Source organism: Euprymna scolopes, chromosome 27 (genome assembly GCF_053919585.1).
Source record: "Euprymna scolopes isolate OS-2025 chromosome 27, ASM5391958v1, whole genome shotgun sequence".
Lineage (NCBI taxonomy): Eukaryota > Metazoa > Mollusca > Cephalopoda > Sepiida > Sepiolidae > Euprymna > Euprymna scolopes.
Window position 1 is genome coordinate 88,573,767 of NC_136508.1, and position 24,920 is coordinate 88,598,686.

Here is a 24,920-nt window from a genome sequence, read left to right on the forward strand (position 1 = left end):
TGCTGCAACTGCCTGTAAGGCAACTCTGTGTTCATTGTGTATCATTTGAGAGTTTTGAAGATAAACGCATTAAAGACACTCTACAAACATTTGAAAATTCTACCACTCCTGCAGCCATTAAGAATGTCTGGGACTTTGTTTTCCTGACAGGTACTTAACTAACATGTAGCATTATCTTTATTGCGGGTTGGGGCAAATTTGGGAGAATCACTTCAAGAGTTTATTGAATGTTACCTCAACTGTAGAATTTAAAACTCATAGATATCTGATACATTTGATGATATCCAATGTAGCGAGTTTTCTCAAACTCAAATAGATTTTGCTTTTTTAAGAGATGAGGAAAGGAAAAGCTTAAGAACTCCGTGAACTATCATCTGAGTTTTGAAAACTACCAAAAGTCAAGAAAAGTCTTTGCAAAATCTGCAACAACATCTGCAGTTGTGACTGACTAAAGAAATGGAGTGTCTCTGAAATTGTGCAATGCTGAAGATAGGAGATCTGGCTATTGTAGATGGATTTACAGACATTTCAGTAATGGCTTAAAAAGTCTACGATCGTTGCATACTAAATCGTATGCAAATCAAAACAATTTTTGGAAAAGAAGATTTACAACCTGAAAGCTGTTCTGACATTCGTTGACTTCTGGAAGACGTTTGATTCAATTACATTGCAATAAAAGATCCTTGTGTTGTACAAAATCCTTTCAAATATTGTTATAAACATTCAAATCATGCACGAAAATATAGATCTGCAATCATCCTTACATCTGAAGGTAAGGTTTATCAGTCTGAAATTTATATGGGCATTTTGCAGGGAGACCACCTTGCTCCATTCTTGTTCATCATCTGTTTGGATTATGTCTTCCGCTTTGCCATCACCCAATCGCTGTCACCCAACTGAAATTCTAGCAGACCCCAACCATGCTGATGATATCGTTCTTCTTGAAAATAAACTTAATCTGCTGAAGATGTTATTCATGTAGAAAAAGCATGCCAGAATGTTTGATTCTTCCTGAATGTTTCCCAAACCAAATGCATGTAACTGAACTCCTTCAACCCCTGCTTCTTTAATCCCAAAATCAAGCAATGAGCTGAGAGACCTCATATCAAAATCAAGACTTTTCTGAAGAAGGAAACTGTCTTCTAAGGATTGGAGATTATGGCAACATGGTGCACAAACTTTATAACTGTTTCACCATCGATTGAGGAATGAAAAGATGACCATATGGATGCTTAATAGCTTATTATTTATCTTACTTTAACTAGTTTATGTTTATTTAATTTTGCATGTTAAATACTACGTTATCTTGATTATCCAATTAATTTATTATTATATTTAACATATAATGACAAATTGTGATTTATGTAGTTATGCAAAGTTGACATGGAAACCGATTAATTTATTAATTTATGCCTAATTTGAAAGAATTAACGTAGAATCAAATAAATTATATTATTTCACTGTATTTTCTAAGATTTTTCTTCACCTAATTTTTTTTAAAGAAAATTATTTAATATGTAGTATCATTTTGCGATTTTCCATTTTTTTTTCAGTTTTAATTTAAAAACACCCTTGTGTAAACGGTATCCCATAAATTCAATTTTCTTATTTATTAAATTTTCCTCATAAGTAAAAATGGAAACAGATCAAGAAAGACAAAGGTTGAATCTCATTAATTTACCAGGAGAATATTCGTTAGCCTTATTTACTTCTATAGACCATTTCAAGGTGTATTCAGTATCCTTTTACTTCAGAGTTTTAATACTTATAATCCAGACGGTTAATATTTTTATATTCTTCACAGTCTGCCTTTTAAGTAGATGTTATAAAGTTACTACACCTAATCTTAAATGGTCCATTATAAAGTGATATATTTGCTTCAATAACATTGCGTATGTATATACTCATACATCAGAGATCATACAGTGAACTGTTGAATGGACAGTTTGTAAGATTTCTACAGTTACATTTATTCTGCCTAAGCTGATCGACCAGACCTATTTTTTAGGTGAAAATTATTCAAAGAAATTACGGTATTTTCTACATTTTTCATGGTCGAATATGAAACTTTTGTTGTTTTGGTTTAAAATTTGATGTAAAGTGTGATGCTCTTTGAAGTCTTTCTCAATTGTTCAATAAAATTCTCGAGGAATGTTCGTTTTACTGTGTACACTAGGAGGATTTCATCATATCGTTTATCTTTGTTTTTTTATTATTTTATTTTATAATTTGTTGATTAGCATTAGTTATATTAACGGATTCTTTATTTTCACAAATTTATTTTAAGTCATTCGTGCTGGTGTGCTCTCTCTACCGTTGGGTTAGAAGGTTTTTCACACCTGAGGGTATCTTATATCTCTACAAGCTCACTGTTCGCCCATGCATGGAATATTATTGCTACATTTGAGCTAATGCATCTGCCACTAGTCTTTCGCTCCTAAACACGGTTCATAAAAGAGTAGCTAACCTAATAGGTCCTTCACTATCAACCAAATTTCAACCTTTGTTCCATGATCGAAAATGGCATTTCTGTGCCTGTTTTACAAGTATTTTAATGGAAAGTGCTCTGATGAACTCAAAGTACTAGTACTCTTATGATATAAATACCCTGACAAACATGACAAGCAGCAAAATCCCACCCCTTCACTGTAGACATCCTTAGATATCGTAAAACGTTCTACTCAAATAGCTTCTTCCCTTGAACTGTTGGACTTTGAAATTCCCTCCTGAATCCCTGCTTTCCGGGCTGTACTGACATGTTCAAATGTAATGTCAACAGATATCTTGTTGCCCAACTCCCTACATAGTATCCCTGCAAATCTGGTTCCAAATAATAGTCCCTTACGACTTAGTGGCACTGTGCCTTGTAAGGGGTAAAATAACAAAACGAAATGAATTTCTTTGGAGTCAATAAAATTCGCACTTCAACTCATATGAAATCTGTGTTTTGTTGTGTTTAATTTCAAATCATGTTTGTATTTATCAATTGATAATTAAATGTTCTTTGAATTGACTAAAACGTTTAATTGTGAAAGCAAGCGTACACATCATCTTCAAGTCATGGTTCTTCAGCATCAGCAGTTTCTGTGTTTTCTTCCTCAGGTAAATCTTTACTTGGTTGAGGTTTTGTTTCTTCCTCAGGTAAGATCTCTTGGGGTTCTGTAAAGAAAAGACAAAAATAAATCAATTACTTCATGAAAATGTTAAAAGATATTTTGCACATTTCATTCACTGTGTTACATATTACTTAGCAGTCATATGCTTTTGGAATAAAGTGTTGATAAATGTGTTTGTTGCATACAACTGATATTTTATAACAGTTGAAGTTTCGGCTGTGGTCTCATATACTGAAAGTGAGTGTGATTTGTTAGATGATTATGTGATATACAACTTAAAATTTTAGCTGTTAAAGGAAATGTGAGGAAATGCAAAATAAATGTGTGAGGATAATCCAGTCCAAAGCAATTCTTAGTTAAGAAAAATGATTCTAGCCATATAGATCAGGTGAATACAAAATATTTTAAGTAAAGATAGCCATCGTCTCTTTCTTCGGAAATGTAACCATCCATAGAAAATCATGCACACAGCAGAAAGAGAGTTAGAAAACGACATTCACTGAACATGGTTGCCTTTAAACATCTTAAACTTGATAAATGTTAATCTCTTGGACATCAAAAAATGATATATAAACAGGATATGATCATTAAAAAAGAAGTTAATTGAAGAATTATATTTCTTATACTAGCATCATTGAATCGGACTGTTCAGTTGAATAGTTAAGATTTTTTAATAAATGAATAATTGATAAAAAGAAAATCTGTTAAATTTGTAGAGGGGTTTTGTATTGTTTCTACATATTTGTATTTTACAAATTTTTGTACTTAATTTATTTATAATTTTTGTCATATTAGGTTGGTGCAAAAATAATATTGTTTTCTCACATATGTTACTTTTATATATGATTTCTGAATTGATTCAAATATATATATATATATATATATATATATATATAGCCATATTATACATCATTTTTGAAGCACGTTTTGCGCTCTATCGAATCGTGTTATTCATTACCATTCTCAATCTCTTAATTTATTTTTTTTTGCAGGCTTTTCGACAGCATGGACAAAATTCAAATCCGCACGATTTTCTTGTTTCAGTTCAAACTAGGCCAAAAAGCCACCCAGACAGCTGGCGATATCAATGATGCATTTGGCTTAGGAACCATTAACGAACATGTGGCACAATGGTAGTTCCAGAAATTTTGCAATGGTGACGAGAGCCTCGAAGATGAAGACGGTCGCGGCCATCCGACTGCGGTTGATGATGAACATTTGAAAGTCTTAATTAAAACCGATCCTTGCAGAACCACATAAGAAGTTACTGTTGAACTGGAGACCGATCACTCAACAGTCGTTTGCCATTTAAAGCAAACAGGGAAGTCAAAAAAATGGATAAATGGAAAGCATATGAATTGAATGATATCCAAAAAAAATAATTTTACGGTGTCTTCTACGCTCCTTCTGCGCAACAAAAACGACCTATTTTTCGAGCGGATTGTGACATGGGATAAGAAGTGGATCCTCTACGACAATTGTGATGTTCGGTACAGTGGTTGGATGCCAGAGAAGTTTCACAACACTTCCCAAAGCCGAAATTGCACCACAAAAAGGTTATGGTGACTGTTTGGTGGTTTGCAACTGGTCTCATCCACCACAGCTTCTTGAATCCGGGAGAAACGATTACGGCAGAGAAGTACTGACAACAAATTGACGAAATGCACCAGAAGCTCCAACGCATGTGCCCAAGATTGGTCAATATGAACGGACCTATTCTCCTCCATGACAATGCTCGCCAGCATGTTGCTCAACTGATCCTGCAGAAACTGAATGAATTGGACTCTGCCTCATCCACCATATTCACCAGACCTCTAGCTCACCAATTATCAATTTTTCAAGCATTTCGACAACTTCCTGTGCAAAAAATGCTTCAAAAGCTGAGATGATGCCGAATCGGCCTTCAATGATGCCATCGCTTCCAGAACTCCGGATTTTTAAGCTAATAGGATAAATAAACTTTTTTCTCGTCGGAAAAAATGTGCCCTTTCTAATGGTTCTTATTTCGATTATAAAGTTTTTTATGAAAGGAGTTATGATCTTTTGAAGTTGAATGCAAAAAAAGACATTATTTTTGCACCAACCTAATAAAATTCACTTGACAAACACAGTTGTTGGCTACTTTACAAACTATACATATATATATATATATATATATATATATATATATATATATATATATATATTTGAAAACAATACCTTCTAGCAACCCACGGTAGCCAGATGACTACCTTTCAACATCTGAGTCAAGCCTGAGATTTGGAACGGCAAGATGAGGAAAAACTAACAGATTTCACAGGCCGACTTAAAACTACCTTCAAAGAGGCAACCGTCCACATTAAAGGCAAATTTAAAAAAGACAAAAACTGTTAACTATCTGTTGACAGATTTATTTCAATCATAGGTGCAATGTAATACAACATTTATAAATTCAACATTCAACTTGCTTGGCCAATCAGAGGCCATTTCTTATGCGAGTTAATCACATGACGGAGTTGATAAAAGGGGATGACACATGACTACTTCCTCTTTCCTTTGTTAGGTCACGGTACCGACTCCATGTGACTCAATCTCCACCCAACTTCTCTCTTGGGGCACAGGAGAAACCCGTGTCTATTTTCACATACAGCAGAGTCTGAAGCTTTACAATTTGGAGAGGCAGGTTCTCATCAATGGCCTATAAACCAACTTTACACAATTTTCATTTTAATGTATTAAAGGCGTTAAGTGCTTTCTCCCTGATGGGAATCACCACTTTCACTAACAGTTTTATTGCGTCTAAGAAGTAAGTGTAGTAAGCAAATGTTCTCCTGATTCTCTTTGGATTATTCATCTTTTTGGGTAGTAATTGTAACAAAAATGTGTAAGGAAAGTCCTTTAAAAAAAAGAATTACTGCGCCCTCTGTAGATGTATAAGGAAAAATTCAAGATGGCGCCCGACTCTCTCTTTAACACAGTAAGTTCAGGAAAAGATGTTATAAATGTTGCAGCAATTCAATAACCATTATACACCGGTTCTGCATGGAATCCAACTGGCAAGATGCCTAGACGGACGCGAACGGTTACTCAGACCGGACCCAACACCAGTAAAATATCCTCACACGGCACGAGAAGCAACAGCCACACGATTCCCCGGCCAACTCAATCGTCGCTCCCCCCATGTCTCTTTCATCACCCGCTTTTATCGTCGTTCTAGGCCAGCTAAATTTGCATATTGCGAGAATTTGTGTGACTTTGCGAGACATCATACTTTACAAAAGACGGCGGCCGCCATCTTGGTCTTTCTTTTCTATTTTTGGTCGATAACGCTGAGCTGGTCTCGAGGTAAGTCTTTTCCCCTCGTCCGTCTCTCCCACGTACCTACACAACATGCAAACACGCGGGCGCTTATCTCCTGGATGCACATTACAGTAATAATTCCTGCAATTACTTGATTTGTTTAGGGTCTATTCATGTTGATATATATTCAATTGCTATAGGGTTATCTGCCCCTTTCCAAAACCCTTTTACTGTGGGGATTCTCTCCCCTTTTATTGTAACTCTTCGCTTCTCCATGTTGTAAATAAAATACACACACATTGTGTGCGTCTTAGTATTTCGTCAAACAAAATGTGTTCATAGTAATTTTTAAAACCTTTCTGCATGTCGCAGGATCCGGTGATGAGGTATGTGTCCCCACATTTTTATTAAATGACTTCCACTCATTTTCAACATTGGTTATGGGCCCAGTCTACGTGATAACGTCTTGAAAATAATAGTGAAGCAAACACGTGTGGTAATTTTTCACCATCTTGGATTTTTTTTTCTTGTCGTCGAAGTTTTGTATTGTTTTTTTTCTTTTAAGTTAAATAACAATGGAAACAAAACTAAGCAACTTGGTTCCACTAAATGGTTCAAACTATAATACCTGGAAGGTCCAATGCAAAATGGCATTAATCAAGGATGGACTATGGAATATAGTTAATGAAACAGAAATTGTTCCGGACAAACGAAATGAGCCAGCATCCCACTTGAAATATTTATCGAGAAGAGACCGGGCTTTAGCGACTATTGTGCTCTCAGTAGAAACCTCACTACTGTATTTAATTGGAGACCCTGACGACCCTGCAGTTGTGTGGAAGAAATTGGCAGACCAATTTCAAAAGAAAACATGGGCAAATAAACTAGCGCTGAGAAGAAAATTATACTCCCTTAGATTAAAAGACGGCGACTCTGTCCATGAACACATAAAGACTATGATGGAATTATTTGACGAATTGGCTGTCATTGGCGATTCCATTGACGAGGAGGATAGAGTTGTTCACCTTCTGGCTACTCTCCCAGACGATTATAATATGTTGGTAACAGCACTTGAAGCAAGTCAGGACGTTCCTAAATGGGTGTTAGTGACTGAACGCTTGTTGCATGAAGAAAGCAAAATTAAAGAGAGGGAAATTAACAGTACGGAATTGAAAGCCATGACATCCAAAAATCATGTCAACAAACGGGGACCTAAATGTTTTCACTGTGGAAAAAATGGACATATTAAACGTGACTGCCGTTTACTTGAAACAAAGAATGTTAAGTCGAACCCTCCAAGAAAGAAAGTTTTCTTTACTAAGAAAATACAGGACAACTCCAGCGACTCTGGTGAGGGTGAGTGTATTGAACTTTTTACACATCATGCATTATTGTCTAATGGAAAAAGGAGTGACTGGATTGTGGACTCTGGAGCCACATGTCATATGTGTAGTGATATTGAAAAATTTTCTAACTTTCGAAAATTGGATGTAGCTGAGGAAATAACCCTTGGTGATGGATTCTCAGTTGAGGCAATAGGAACAGGAACAATAGAGCTAAAAGTGGGTGTACCGGACGGGAAACACCAGAAATGCAGGTTGTATGAGACCTTATATGTTCCTAAATTGTCCTACAATCTTTTGAGTGTGTCCAGAGCCACTAAATCTGGAAAAACCTGTATCTTCAGTGACTCAAATTGCCAATTTTTAGATAACAAGCAAAAGGTGGTGGCTACAGGTTCCAAAATTGGGAACCTTTATTATTTAAACTGTTCTGATATAAATGAATCAACCCATGCAGCAAACTCCTGTTTAGATGGTAACACAAAGGAGGAGATTTGGCATAGACGCTTTGGCCACCTTGGAGAAAAGAACTTGCAAAAACTAGTAAAGGACCAACTAGTTACTGGCCTTGACTATAATATAAATAAGGAAATTAAGTTTTGTGAGCCTTGCTTGGATGGAAAACATCATCGTTCATCGTTTCCAAAATCTGGAGGAAAGCGAGCAACCCAGCTTCTTGAAATTGTGCATAGCGATGTTTGTGGAAGGATAGAGGCAAAATCGCTTGGTGGTGCCGAATATTTTGTCACGTTCATTGATGACAAATCCAGATTTGTGTGGATATATGTGCTCAAAAACAAACGAGATGTTCCCCAAAAATTCAGTGAATGGAAAACTATGGTGGAAAAGTTCACTGGTAAAAATATAAAGGTTTTACGAACCAACAATGGAGGAGAGTATACTTCAAAAGAATTTGAAAACTACCTGAAGAAGGAGGGGATTAAGCACGAGTATACTGTTCCAAAAATGCCAGAACAAAATGGTGTTGCAGAGAGGATGAACCGAACATTGGTGGAGATGGTTCGATCAATGCTATCGGATTCTAAGTTGCCTAAGAAATTTTGGGCTGAGGCATTATCAACGGCTTCGTATATTAGAAATCAGAGCCCAACAAATGCAGTAGAAGGTATGACACCATATGAAGTGCTGAAGGGACGTAAGCCTAATGTGAAACACCTACGCATTTTTGGATGTGATGCTTTTGTCCATGTACCGAAGAATGAAAGATTCAAAATGGACTCAAAAGCAAAGAAGTGCAAATTCCTTGGTTACGGGATTGGTATAAAAGGGTATCGACTCTTTGATACCAGAAAATCCAGAGTGTTCCATAGCAGAGATGTCATCTTCAATGAATCAGGTTCAATAGCTGAACAGGAGAAAGAAGAAATTGTAAATCCATCTCTGGTAGAAATTGGACACCAAGATAGCTCCGATGATGAAGACAACCCACAAGAGCTAACAGGACCCCGAAGATCATCAAGGCTAAAGAAAACCCCAGATTCGTATGGCGAATGGGTTTACATGGCTCATAACTTAAATGACCCATTGACCATGAAGGAAGCACTTTCTGGTCCTGAAAAGAATGAATGGTTGAAGGCAATGAATAACGAAATTTCTTCCTTACATTCTAATACAGTATGGGACCTGACGGAATTGCCCAGTGGACGAAAAACTATTGGTAGCAAGTGGGTGTTCAAGCAAAAATACGATGCTGATGGTAATATGGAACACTATAAAGCTCGACTTGTAGCTCAAGGTTTTCTTCAGAAGCAAGGAATCGATTATGACGAGACTTTCTGCCCAGTTGTGAGATTTGAATTGGTGCAAACAATTATTGCACTAGCAGCACAGCATGATCTGAAGCTGCATCAATTGGACATAGCCACTGCTTTCCTAAATGGAGAGCTGAAAGAGGAAATCTACATGAGGCAGCCAGAGGGTTTCAAAGTTAAAGGCAAGAAACATCTTGTCTGTAAATTGAAGCGAAGTATTTATGGCTTGAAGCAGTCCCCAAGATGTTGGAATGATGCACTGCATGGTCAGCTGAAGAAGATGGACTTCAAACAGTTGGAAAGTGATCCTTGCATCTACATAAAATCTTCAGGAGGAGACATTTTCATAACAGCTGTTTATGTTGATGACATCATTGTGGCATGTAAATCCACAAGTCTTATTGAAGATTTCATGAAAGCGATATCAAAGATTTTCAAAATAAAAGATTTGGGAAAACTACACCATTTTTTGGGTGTGAAGATTATTTATCCCGAAGCAGGAAAAATATGGATTGGACAGCCTACATACACAGCAGATGTCTTGAGAAAGTTCCAGATGGAGAATTCCAAACCTGTGTCTACTCCAATTGATCCCGGAACAAAATTGACGAAGGCAACGGAAACAAGTAAACTGGTCAACAAAGAGTTGTATCAGTCTGCAGTTGGGAGCCTATTGTACCTGTCGACAAGGACACGACCGGATATTGCTCATGCCGTTGGAAATGTTTCGAGATTCTGCTCTCAACCTACAATGGAACACTGGAAGGCTGTGAAACATATCCTCTGGTACTTAAACGGTACACAAGGATATGGTTTACTTTATGACAAGAAGAAAGCCACCAATCTCCTGGAGTACTCCAATGCTGACTGGGCTGGTAATTTGGATGATCGCAGATCAACATCTGGATATGTTTTTAAGCTGAGTGGTGCGGCAGTCAGCTGGAGAAGCAAAAGGCAAACCTGTGTTGCTCTATCAACAGCCGAAGCTGAGTACATGGCATTGGCAAGTACAGCACAGGAGGCTGTTTGGATGCAGAATCTTCAAAGTGCCTTGCTAGGATCTCCAGTAACACCAACCCTTATATATGAGGGCAACCAGTCAACCATATGTATGGCAAGGAGTCCACAGTATCATGGAAGGGCCAAACATGTGGACATAAAGTTCCACTATGTTCGAGAACTGGTCGAGCGGGAAACTGTTAAGCTCGAATACTGTCCAAGTAAAGAGATGATAGCCGACCTGCTAACTAAAGGACTTGGAAGCACACAGTTTGTAAGGCTCAGGGAACTTTTGGGACTCCATAAACTATAATGCAGACTGTCAGCAATTGAGGAGGAGTGTTGATATATATTCAATTGCTATAGGGTTATCTGTCCCTTTCCAAAACCCTTTTACTGTGGGGATTCTCTCCCCTTTTATTGTAACTCTTCGCTTCTCCATGTTGTAAATAAAATACACACACATTGTGTGCGTCTTAGTATTTCGTCAAACAAAATGTGTTCATAGTAATTTTTAAAACCTTTCTAGATGTCGCAGGCTCCGGTGATGAGGTATGTGTCCCCACATTTTTATTAAATGACTTCCACTCATTTTCAACAATTCACTCCTTACACAATATTCTAAAGTATTTAATGTAATTCCTTTCTTTATGATTTTGGACTTGTTCAAGGTCAAGTGTCTTTTCTTCAAGACCTTCAGAAAATTGTCTATATTATTATTTTTTCTCTGTTTTGACACTAACAAGATAACAAAATGCATCCACAGCAAGAAAATCAGATTCCCCTTACTAACCAGGTGCTAGTGCATTCTGGCTTACAAAAATGCCTGACTATCAGCATTCTTTATAAGGGGCGCTTTAGGTTATTAGCAACTAACTCTTTCTCAAAGAAAAGCAAATGATGCCATGTAACAGACAAACAGACCATTTATGGTAAAGTACAAAATGACAGAAAAAAACAAAGTTAAGTTATTTTTTCTACTCCCGCCGTTACTGCTGTCTACTGAGTTCCTCTGTCTGAATTTGGAGGCAAAATGTAAGGTGCATTATTTTTCTGGCCTATATACAGCGCTAACGCTTCTTCATTAGCTCTTTGAAAGTTTTTATTGTTTCACCACTTATCAAGATCTAATATAAGGGCTAATCAGATAAAATAATTGTCAATTAAAAGATGAGGAACACTATAAATGTACTAACATTAATTACTGATACAAACTGAGTTTGACTGCTTATAGGGTGGTTTATGATAAAAATTAATTGAAATTAGATTTTCACTTTTTCCCCAGTACACAACATACACCAAGTCTACAGTGAGAGAATCAGTGAAATCTTAAACCAGTGCTCTTCGAAGTGTTGCCATAAACATACAACATAGTGTTTATATGAGATTTTGCAAATATGAATTTAATTTCTGTCTTCATGCAAAGATGAATAGAAATGAGCGGTAGAGGAAATAACACAATGCTTACCTTCAACGTCTTCAGTCACGTTAGTTTCTTGCTTGTTTTCTTCAGCAATTTCCTGCTCGAGCTCCTCATCATCAATCAACACTTCCTCTTCTTCATTTATGTTAACTGCTGTGATTTCACTGGCTTTCCATACAGGAATTATATTACGGGAAATTTCTTCATCTTCAAAACCTGTTTGCTCATCATCATGCTAATCAAAATACAACGCAACAAAATTTTTTGTCAAAATAAATGTTTTTCTTACATTCTGCCAACATGCCATTGCACAGCATCACAGTAACGTTTCTGAATCTTTTTGTTTTACTTCAGGGCACATTTGAATTTCAAAAAGAAAAAATTAATAAAATTGCAAAATAGAAATATAATAATTCTATTGAAACAAGTACTAAACATTCATATGAATGTGGCCGAGCAGTTAAAATGTTGCAAACAAATAAGTATTCATTCGCATTTCATAACAGTACAAAGCAAATTGATACTTGTGTGATTAGTAAAACGTTTTCAAAGAGACATGTTACACACATTTCTTTTTTAATTCTTCTTTTGTTATCCATGATCCTGAGCAATGCAGATCAGCTTTGCTACAGTGAGTATTCAATAAGTAATGCCCTCCCTCACATCCCATAAGAAGAAGAGCCACAAATTCTGTACAGTGTTTCTCTACATAGGAACCATCTAGAGTTATGCACTTTTCCAATCGTATAATACAGATTTGGAGATCGTTCATGTAAAACATTCAATGTGACTTTGGAAATCAAGGTTGCCTCATCTGGGAAATGCTTTTCTTTCCAAAACAACTTCATGGCTAGAAAGAGATTAAAGTCTGAGGATGCAAGATCGAAAACTAGGGAGGATGGGGAAGATTTCATATGCGTACGTCCATGCTTCTGGTCTGGCAATATGCTCATTGTGAACCAGAGTGTCGTCTTACAGGAGGGGGTAATTTTTGCTAATCTTACCCTGCCTCCTGATTTTGATAGCTTCTCTTAATTTCGTCAAAAGTGAAGCATAATACGCTCCTTAATTGTGATATGTTTTGCCAGGAAATCTGTCATTATTTGTCCTGATCTCAGAAGGCTGTGAGCATACCCTTGCATGACCCTTGATTTCTTTAGAAGTAATGAATCCAAGTGCTTCTACTTTTGTCTCTTGATCATAGTGATATAACTAGGTTTCATCCTGTGTAATCAGTCTTTTGAACAACTTTGACTCATTCTCATGCATTCTCACTTCAGCAAAAATTTCAACAATCTCGGAATCCATCTGTTAGACACCTTATGCACATGCAAATGGTCATAAATGGATAGTTTCCACCAACCCTGTACTAATCTTGATCTCTTGTGCTATTTACTGAATAGTCACGATTCAGTCTTTCAAAATGGTAGCCTCATCAGCGGCAGAAGAGAGAGACCAGGTCTGGGAGCGTTTTCCACAAGTTTCCGGTCACATTTGAATTCATGATGCCAGAGTTTTACAAGGGCCATTATTATCATAGATTTCTTTTATTTTATCAAAAGTCTTCTGTGGTTCTGCACAACACTCAACAGGTTCCATTTCAAACACCTGTAAATGAAAAATCACATTTAGGTCAAATCTGTAATTTACCATATAACCCATAGAGATATAAATCATTGCACAGGCAAAATTTCAGCTAGATCAGAAAACTGGAAGTGGGTCAGGGGCATTTACTTATCGAATACTCCTCATATGTATATTTATAGTAACAATAAAAATCTTTATACAGATTTGGTTACACATTTGTAAAATATGTTTCAGTTACAACTATAAAAAAACAGACCTTTTACAAATCAGGATGTTTTTATATTATGCTTTCATTTTATGGAATGAGGCAGACATAATCTTTAAACACAATGGCATGTCTGAATTTCTAAAATCTTTAAATGCAAATTCAAATGAGAAAGGCTTTTCAGTATATCTGTCTAGATCAGTTGGTGTGGCAAGAGTCAATAAACAAATTGACAAGTTAATACACACATGTGGGAACATGGTGCATCCTGACGCATACACACAACTGTTTGTCTTAATATGGTAACAATAGACAACCATGTATAAAATAATATTTAAAAGCATAGACGTAAACTCACATAGTATTTGCACAGAAATAGAAAAAGAGAATAACTAAAATAAATTAATCAAGTCTATCAATAAAATTTAAATCTTATTCTTCAATATTTAGTCATTGGTTCATATGAACAAGATTTATTCATAGTTTTATTCATAAAACCCATTAATATTCTTTTCTTAATATTAATATTTTTTCTTAATATTAATATTTTTTTCTTAATATTAGTATTGTTTATTAATATTAGTATTTTTTCTTAATATTTATATTTTTTTCTTGATATAAATATTTTTTTCTTAATATTAAAATTTTTCTTGATATTAATATTGTTTATTAATATTAATATTGTTTATTAATATTAATATTTTTTCTTGATATTAATTTTTTTTCTTAATATTAATATTTTTTCTTAATATTAATATTTTTTTCTTAATATTAATATTTTTTAATATTAATATTTTTTTCTTAATATTAATATTTTTTCTGAATATTAATATTTTTTCTTAATATTTATTTTTTTCTTAATATTAATTTTTTTTTCTTAATATTAATATTTTTTTCTTAATATTAATATTTTTTTCTTAATATAAATTTTTTTCTTAATATAAATTTTTTTTCTAAATATTAACATTTTTTTCTAAATATTAATATTTTTTCTTAATATTAATATTTTTTCTAAATATTAACATTTTTTTTCTAAATATTAATATGTTTTCTTAATATTAATATTTTTTCTTAATGTTTTTTTCTTAATATTAATATTTTTTTCTTGATATTAATATTTTTTCTTTATATTAATATTTGTTTCTTAATATTAATATTTTTTCTTTATATTAATATTTTTTCTTAATATTAATATTTTTTCTTAATATTAATATATTTTATTAATATTTTTTATTAATATTAATTTTTTATTATCTTTGAATTGAAATTACTGATTTGCATAAAACTCACATGAATATTTGATGTTCAATATCTCATTATTATTCATGGATTCACAATAACCATTATAGTTTGAGACTGATTTTATTTCTTACCTTTTCGAGATATTCATAAACCCCATGTTGCTCACAGCCAATGTTAAACATATACTTGCCAATGCCATTTGGCTGTGTAAAAAATAATGAAAAAATGTCATTAATTAATGGAAACATAAATTGTTCATGTGAATGAAATAAACAAAGCCGTGGATAAGTGCGAGGTGTCTTCAAAATATGGAAGTGAACATTCAAGGCTGAGATCAACATTTTATGCCTTATCATTTGTCATAACGTTATCAAAAATGTTGTGAAATTCTTGATTGCTTGAAGCAACTTCAAATGCATTAATTCATTCAATGCGACATTCATGTAAATTATGTATTTGTGAATAAACACAGTTTTCACTTTGACCCCATCATCTAGTTGATAGGTTAAGATTTACATATATTTGTTTTGTACATGATTCACACTTGAACTAATTAACTAATCATTATGAATTTTGGAAAACAGCTACTGGACAAAAGGAGTCCAAATGTGCGCTATTTGTAGTTTAACATAGTTTAATGCAAATGACGTAAAAAAAAGGATGCTATACAGGCAGTGATGATCGAAAGTTTCCAATCATCTAAAATTTTCCATTTTCTCTAGGACGTACTGCCACAAAGGAAAATTTTTTTGTCTAAACGCTTAAGTCATCCTTAAAAAACGTCTACAGGAGAGTTTATCTATAAACCAATGGTTCAAGCTCCCCTACAGAGTTGGGAAAAATAAGATGGTGGACAAAAAAAGCTGACATGGAACCCAACTGGACACCTGAATTTATGTAGTTTGTCATTCAAACATTTCTCAACCTTAGTTATGAACACAATTGTGCCCCAACCAGTCCTGGTGGAAAGAGATTACCCTGAAAGGAGGGGTTACGAAGAGTTTAATTAGAACTATGGTCGAAAATTGCCCAAATAAAAGGGCCAGCAAAAGCGGAATCAACCCTTTTATTTTAATGGCATGTCATGGAAAACAGCAGATAACCCTGCCAGTTAAAAAAGACATATGGCGTGGTCAGCAGTGTTAAATACATTTTTCTTGTAATGGAAAAAACAAAGTCAAATTAATGAAACAATAAACTGTAAAAGTGATTATTTGGAGATATCTAGCGGATTGTTTCGGCTAAAGTTTTAAGCCGGGTGATCAAGATGGGTTTCCCAGTGCGTGAGAAAATTGTCAATGAGAACCCTTGTTCTGTGGAAAGTTACTTGATTGAGATGTGTCCAATCAGGATGAACCAAGGTGTGAAGGATTGGATGATGATTGGTTAGCTGGAACACCCACGTATGCTTTGACCCACACCAATCGTGTATACATGAGCCTCTGCAGAGCAGGGAAAATCAATTCTGAAGTAAATTTGGAGTGAGTTTCGAACTCAGTCTGTTGACTCGGGGAAAACTGTTCACCGCCCCCATACCCCAGCTATTCGAGTGAGCACTCATCCTTTGACGAATTGAAAGCGAGAAATTGGTTGCTGAAAACCAGACTATGGTCCCGTTCATCGACTATTGTAACTACCAGAAAAAGAAAATTGAAATCGATATTTTATTCCTTTTTATCTTTGATTCTCCTGTGAAAAACTGTACATACTTAGTTTTTATTCTTCTTTTTGTGAATAATTAATTTCATACAAAAAGAGTTAATGTCATTTATTGTTTTTATTACTTTTAAGTGAACTTAAGAAAAAGAGACCACCAAGTTAAGTGATCTTTTTCAGTGGAAGAAAGAAGATAGAAGAGATCATCAACTGCTGCATCCAATGTCATATCAACCCTGCCTCCGTGAAATCAACTGGAACTGTGTTGCAGGACCTTGGTGGATGTACAAGCCAAACCATCTAGGACTGCACTTGTAACTGTGTGGACACTTACAGTCTTCTTCGTGTTTCATCTAACCTGGTGAAACTGAGGCCCTCACTTGGTTATATTTTGGTGCCGTGATCAGGATCTGACCTAGGAAAATATCTATACTAGACAAACTTAGAAGAACAAAATCACCAAGGATATATTGTGTAGAAAAAAAGTAAAATCCATAGCACAACAGCATTTTTTTCTCTTTTAACATTTACGAACTTTTTGGTTGCCTTTGGGTGACCAATACACAGAATTTTGGGTTTTGCTGAGACACATCAAGTGCACCTGTTGTGACTGGTCCAGTCACGTAAGATTTCATATCAGGAGATTGTGACAATTACAGGTCGGTGAGTTAATTTTTTGGCTTGAGTTGCTTTTTTCATGATCATCGGGTGGGCTAGATTTGATTGTGCATTGAAAAAAAAAAAGAGAGTGGAATTATTCTATGTTATTTTTGTAAGATAAAGAGAAGACAGAGGAAAAGGTTGATTTGATGGAATCGTCACAGTGAATAGAAAGAAAAGAAGAGTAAGGCCGATAAAGGAAGAAAGAGAAAGAGAAAAAATAGGTTGTACTGCAAACAGGCTATGACTGCTGGGAATTGGCAGTTAACATAGGTGCAAACCGATAGATGAGAAAGAACCTAAAGTCTTGTGTACAGCATAGGCACATGTGAGATAAATGCGTTCGTGAAAGACAAGTATAGCACAGCCTTCTGTTGTTTCTTCTTGTTTTGTCATTGTCAATTAAGCAAATTAAATGGAAACGTTGTTGAGAATATAGGAACAGAGAGTTTTTCTTTCAATAATTTATAAAGGTATCGAGAGAGAAATGCAAAATTAATACAGTCGACTTGGGGACATGTAATTAAATGGTAATTGAATTAGGGATGAGTGCTCAGGTGAGAACAGAGTTTGTTGACAATTGTCTGAGAGAGTCAGATGAAAGGTCGCAAGGAGTTAGTAAAAGGCAGATTGTTTTGAGTGCATACACAGTTGTGGACAGTCAAAAATCACGGTATATCAAGAGAATACTAAGGGAGAATTCTCGATTGTCCTGGGAGCAACAGTCGACGTCACTGGTGGAATTCCCCAGTGAGCAGATGTCACTAAGGCCAGTCTGCTGAAACTGCAGAGGGCTCAACTGGGTGACTTGGCTCCAAAGATTGTTGTGAAAGGTTGCCAACATAGAAGACAAACCTGACCTCGAATGGTCAGTAAAATCCCACTATGTATTCCATCAAAACCAGAAGGAACAAGCTGCACATGTGTGGCCCCCCTCTGGTGCTGCATGTGAGATGACACCACAAAAAATAGTGAAGAAATGATGAATGAAGGAAGTGTGAAGGGCCAAAATTGTCTTCACATTTTCGCCAAGTTTCAGAAAAATCTAATGGATGGAGCAAAAGTTATGGAGGTAAAAAGTGTCAGTTTTTGCAATTTTGGGGCACTTGTGACCCCTTTTGAGCTTCTGGGAATGCCGAATCCCAGTGAAAAGGAAACAGAGTACAACATTCATTCTGCTTGCTGTTAGGTGAGAGGTTGTTGATGAGTGTTTGACCTTGAAGAAATGTCGAACATTTAGATTCTCATTCGTAAAACAATGTAAAGAATTAAAGTGACTGTTAAGTCTTAGAACGAAAAAGTTAAGCATGAAGATACAGGAAGGACCCTTCATGCTAGAGCATTTGATGCGGCTCGTATAGATAACAGGAGTCCTGAGAATCATCCTTAGGAAAACTAGTGAAGTGGTAATCACATATTCATGCCGTCAGTGACCTGGTGAGTGATTGAACCCTGTGGGATATTGATTGGAAAGTATCAAAACAGAATCAATGAGTTCAATAAGGCTAAGCAGCGTTTTAGTTAGTACTTAAGACAGATGAAGTGATAATCATGTCAACACACCAGTCAGTGACCTGAATGAGTGATTGAAACCTGTGGAATATGGTCAGCCAATATCAAGGAGAAATCGACAAGTTAAATGAGGCTAGTAAGCATGTTGACTAGTACTAAAGATGCAAAGATGCAGAGGAAGATGCCTGAGTATTAAGACACTTGTGGGATGTGTTGCAGTTATTACGACACCAGTGGAGATTACAACGTAATTATCTAAGAGGGTTGGAAGGGTTAGAAACAGATCAAGAGAGCAGTGATTCCTATAATGAGACTGTTGAGGCTATGAACTGCCCATTACGGGTCCTGTTGGGAACATATTCATAAAAGAAGTATCGTTGAAGAAATTCTGTATAATAAAATATAAAGTGTCTCCTGTGAGGTAGAGACAGTATTGTTAAAGAAATCCCGTATAACAAAATACAAAGTATCTCCTGTCAGTATTGCTGGAGAAGTCCCGTGTGAAGAATTGTTAAAACGTCTCTGGTATGGTAGAGATGAACATATCTAAAGATGAAGTAACTAAACTATAATTAAGAAAAATTGTTTCAGAGATACGTCCCATGAGTTATAATCCAGCTGATGCCGATGAACCAGTCCTGAGTTGTGTGGACTGAACACATAAGGGCGTGGTTAGAAACACCCTGGAGTTGAGATACTTAGGTACCAAATGTTATAGGACTTCAGTAGTTTCGCAAGAGCAAGAAACGATGCGACTAATAATGCCTGCTCGTGTAAGTCTGTCTGAGTCTGGAAAATTCAGGATGCGAACCAAGGAACCCTCGCTGGACTATATTAAACCACTCTGGCTGTGTCCCCATCCCTTTGGACACACCCTGGCGAGTTTTGACATAAATCATTGAGTAGGGCGAATCGCTGAGAATGTGAATTGATAAAAATTAAATAATGTATCAAGTGAATTGATAAAAATCACAGACTGAGATAGGAAGTAAAGATGTTAATGGGTCTTGGGCCAGCTTCCAGGAGGTAATCATGGTGGAAAATTATATAAGCTTGATAACAGTTCTAATAGCGATGTTGGTGACAGTGATATGATGTGTGAAAAAGCGAGTGAGAAGGCTTGAAAAAGAAAACATATCAAGATTACCTGTACTGATGGTATGGGGAAAGTGACTCTTGTCAAAACTTACCTGAAATCGATGTTACCCCAGCCGAGGTGGGTGCAGACATTGATGCCACTCAAGTGAAAGAAGTCACGCTGGTTAGCAAGGACCCGGATGTGAATTGATGAAATACTTAACATTGATTTTAATATTTTTGTGATTTCTTTATAGGCAAAGAGATCGAGGGATAAGCCGGCATGAACTTTAACTCCAGAAAGAGACCATAAAACTAAGTTAAGGTAATTAAAAACGAAGAAAAAAATGAAGAAAATAATATAAAAAAAATAAAGAAAAGGGGAACACCCGCCTCTAGCCTGAACAATGAATAAGAAGAACTTTTGAGCATGAAAAAAAAAATGTGTCACTTCCCTCCCCCAAGCGACAATGGTACAGGGGAGATAATTAGAAAAAATGTATAATTAGTCAAACTGCATGTTGTTTTTCAGGGACAATCGATTAGAAGAAAAAAAATGTGTTGATCCCCTGAGCGGCAACGGTCTTAAAAAAAAAAAGAAGCGGAAAATAAACTATAGTGGAGAGCAAGTGCTCGCCACTGATTAGAACTGAATTTTATTTTGCTTTTATGATGAACCATAAGGACATATAATCTTTTGTGCTTTCATGGTGACTTATATTCAAGGACGTATATAACTTTTCTTGCATGAATATATAACTCAATAGAATTAGTGCATGATTTGGATTCTTTTGCAAGGTGTGGTGGATTGGTAGTTGAGAAGATAGTGAGTATGAACCAGCCAGTGTGATGTATCACTTGACATTGATTATCGGGGACCAAATTAGATGTGAACCAGTTACTGTAGGATCAAGGGCGGACGAGGGGTGTGTGGACAAGTTAAACTCAACCATTTCTATTGGAAGCTTGGTGAGCTAAGGAGGCCAATGTTATTCAACCAGCCCCAGTAAAAAAAAACTATACTGAAAGGAAGGGTACGGAGAGAAAAATTAGAGCTATGGTTGAAAATTGTCCCAACAAATGGGCCAGCAAAAGAGAATTAGAGCTTTTTTATTTTAATGGCAGGTCCGGGAAAAAGGTGATTATTTGGAGATAGCTGGCGGATTGTTTAGGCTAGCGTTTTAATCTGGGGGATCAAGAGTGGACTCCCTGGTACATGAGAAAATTGCCAATGAGAACCTTTGTTCTGTGAAAAGTTTTCTGATTGGGATATGGGGGGATAGATAACTGATTATCCAATCTGGATGAACCAAGGTGTGGTGGATTGGATGATGATTGGTTAGCTGGAACACCCAGATATGCTTTGACCAACACCAATCCTGTATACATGAGCCTCTGCAGAGCAGGGAAAATCAATTCTGAAGTAAGTCTGGAGTGAGTTTCAAACTTAGGTCTTGGAGTCTGTTGACTCAAGGAAAACTGTCCACTGCCCCCACACCTCAGCCATTCGAGTAAGCACTCATCCTTTGACCAATTGACAATGAGAAATTTGTTGCTGAAAACCAGACTATTGTAACTACCAGAAAAAGAAAATTGAAATTGATATTTTATTTCTTTTATTTTTTATTCTCCTGTGAAAAACTGTACATACTTAGTTTATATTCTTTTTTGTGAATAATTAATTTCATACGAGGACTACAACCAGTGTTGACGTCATTTATTGTCATTTATTATTACTTTCAAGTGAACTTAAGAAAAAGAAACAACCAAGTTGAGTGATCTTTTTTTTCAGCAGAAAAAAGAAGATACAAGAGATCATCAACTGTCGCATTCAATGTCATATAAACCATGTCTTTGTGAAATCGAAGAATTGCATCGCAAGACCTTGGTGGATGTTTGAGCCCAACCATTTAGGACTGCACTTGTAACTGTAGGGACACTATGGTGTTATTCATATTTGTCATGCAAATATTAGAGAGTAACATGCATTTTCTTAGATGAAACCATTTCAAATAATGAAGCAAAATGAGAAAGCAAATAGCTAGACAATTGCATCAGACTTATGTAATCAGAGTTTTTTTTTCTGTCTGTTTCGATTTACTCAAAACCGCACACACCTCGTCTTCTCATGTATCGTTCTCTTCTTCCTCTTCTACTTCTTGCTCTTTTTCTTCTTTTTTCTTCTCAGTCGTCAGAAGCGTCGTCTTTGTCTTGACTATGTTTTTCCTTCTCCCTTCTTGCTCACAGTGACCCGTTTTTATGCTAAGCTGAACTCTCGTGTGTGCGAGAGAACACGAGATTTTGCGTGATTACTTGGCAATATTAACCGGCCGCCGCCATCTTGCCATTTTTCTTTGGACGTGCCCGCTTTGCAGAGTGCACATCTCGAGCATTTGTCAGGTAAGCCTGTCTGTTCGCAATTTATTACACAACTTACCCTACTGAAATGGATTTGAAAAGAAATAGCATATTTTTACTTTATTAGATCATCAGCAATGATAATAATAATTTACTAGCGGGACCTGTGGAAATTCAACAGTGGACTCTTTCATATGTAATATATTGATGTTGACATTCTGTGGATGTTCATCATAAATGGAGATGCCCTGATATTATTGTAGCTCTTTTGTTAAAACTGTAAAAGTATTTATCTAAGCTAGTAGGGATGCCCGACATAACCTGGTCATAAAATACACTTAAATATGATATTTTGATTCAAGCAAATTTCGAATATATTATTATAGAGTCATTTTTTCTATCGATTCTTATGTATTATAAAGTGATGATTTCCAAACTAAAAAAAAATATATCCATATGACTGGGGGGGGGGGGGGGGCATTAGCTTGAATCAAAACCAAAACCAAAACTTATGAAAAAGAAAAAAAATGTGTGTATATATATTGTTAAAATATAGTTATCCACTGACACGTGTTTCGTCATATACGACTCATCAGAGTGGCTGAATCTAGCAAGTTTCGAAATCAGGACCCCATGGTAAGAACATAAACCTCTACCACTAGACTATCTCGCACGACTGCTGAATGTATCGCGTTTTTTATGTAGATGCTATTTATTTCATTCAAATTCACCCAAAACGTATCGCAAAACGTATCCCAAAACGTATCGCAAAACGTATCGCAAAACAAAAACAAATTACATCTACATAAAAAACACGATACATTCAGCAGTCGTGCGAGATAGCGTAGTGGTAGAAGTTTATGCTTCTTACCATGGGGTCCTGATTTCGAATCTCGCTAGATTCAGCCACACTGATGAGTTGTATACGACGAAACATGTGTTAGTAGATAAATATATTTTAACAATACTTATGCTGCTCCCCATTTGGGGGTACCAAAATTATTCCCAACTTGCATTTAGGTAAAAAAATGTACTTTTATATAAATAGTTGAATTAATTTGAAAAGTACAGCAAAACAAAAACAAATAACATCTCTCTCTTTCTCTCTTTCTCTCTCTCTCTCTATATATATATATATAACTGAGTTCCTTCAGCTGAAACCGAAACCAAAATTTATGAAAAATTCTTGATAAAATTATTTATAAAAAAAATAGATGACTTGAATGCGATCAGCTATAATCGAAATCGAAACCAAAACTTATGAAGAATTCTTAGTAAAATTATTTATTACAAGAAATGGAAAGTCATAAGAATTAAACGACAGTCACTCAGAAGAAAAAAGATATAAGTGCGACACACAAAATAACACTCATGCTATCATATTAAATATAGATCAAAATAATTTGATATAATACAAACAGGAATAACTACTACAAAATTTCGACATTAATACCTCTCCTCATTCTGCACACTAATTTTATATCAAATATTAAATTTAAAAGTTTTGTCTGTGTTAGATTGAATTTGAATTTTAACATTGGAATAAATTATATTAATTTATTCCAATGTTAAAATTCAAATTCAATCTAACACAAACAAAATAATTTAAAATAATAAATAAATTTAGCTGAAATTATAATTTAACTTGTCTAAATCGAATTTGTTGAAGGGTATCTATGCCAATGACTGTTATGATGCAAAGGAAAGCAATATCACCAACATTGAAGGCCACTTAAGTTTTAGGAGATTTTAAGCATATACGATTTGATGAGTAGATCTTATCTTGGAATACACTATGAAACATGGTTATACATACAAGATGACTGTGGAAAATAATATATACTAAAAAAAGAAATGAATCTATCTACTATAAAATGTAGTTGATTTTTCCATTTCAATATCAATAGGAAAATAACCTGATTGCTACTATATTAATTTACTATATTAATAATATGAAATTGATTTTCCACCTGAAATATCGATTAAATAAGAATTAAAAGACTTATTTACTTACATAATTGTTCCTAAACATTCCAATATATTTATGATTGGAATGTATCAGTTCTCCAGGGCCAGACATTTTACCATTGGCCCATTTGCCAACATATTTAGATTTTGTATCAGCATAAGTATAAACACCTTGACCATGACGGACGTGGTTCTTCCATTCACCTTCATATGTATCACCATTCACATAATGATAAGTTCCTAGACCATACCTCAGGTCATCTATCCACTGACCTGCAATATAAAATATTCAATTCACAATTGAAATCTTAGTACATTCTTTCTTATTCAAATATATTGCATTGAATTTAGTGGTAATCAAATTATATTCTTGTTGAAAATTATAATAAATCCTGTAAAAAGACAAACTTTGAATTTGGATTCACTGACATTTTTCAATTTATATATATATATATATATATATATATATATATATATTATGGCTATGTAAAGACTAAATTTAAACTTGTTCGAAAACATTATTTATTTAAGATTATGAAATTAAAAAATAAAAATGAATGTGTCAGCTGACCGGTTTCGAACCTCGCTCAACAGAGCTAAAATCGAGCTTAATTACGTTTTAAAAAGAAAAGGGGGGGGAAACAATGAATCGGAGATGAAAAAGTAGGGGGGAATATATGTATATAAAAAAAAAAGAGGGGGGATGATTTAATTATTAAATAG

At 35.2% G+C, this 24,920-nt stretch overlaps 1 protein-coding gene across 1 annotated transcript in view; it reads right to left on the bottom strand.

Moving 5' to 3' along the window:
• Positions 1-2,939: 2,939 nt before the first annotated feature.
• The window catches only part of LOC145248973 (radial spoke head 1 homolog), a 128,873-nt gene continuing 106,892 nt past the window's right edge, over positions 2,940-24,920 (bottom strand). Inside the window, exons 4-7 of the mRNA XM_080110786.1 lie at positions 24,244-24,470; positions 15,098-15,169; positions 11,978-12,167; positions 2,940-3,159 (exon numbers count right to left, since the gene is read on the bottom strand). Coding sequence (XP_079966912.1) covers positions 3,059-3,159; positions 11,978-12,167; positions 15,098-15,169; positions 24,244-24,470 — 590 coding nt within the window. The 3' untranslated portion in view covers positions 2,940-3,058. The remainder of the gene's footprint in view (positions 3,160-11,977; positions 12,168-15,097; positions 15,170-24,243; positions 24,471-24,920) is intronic.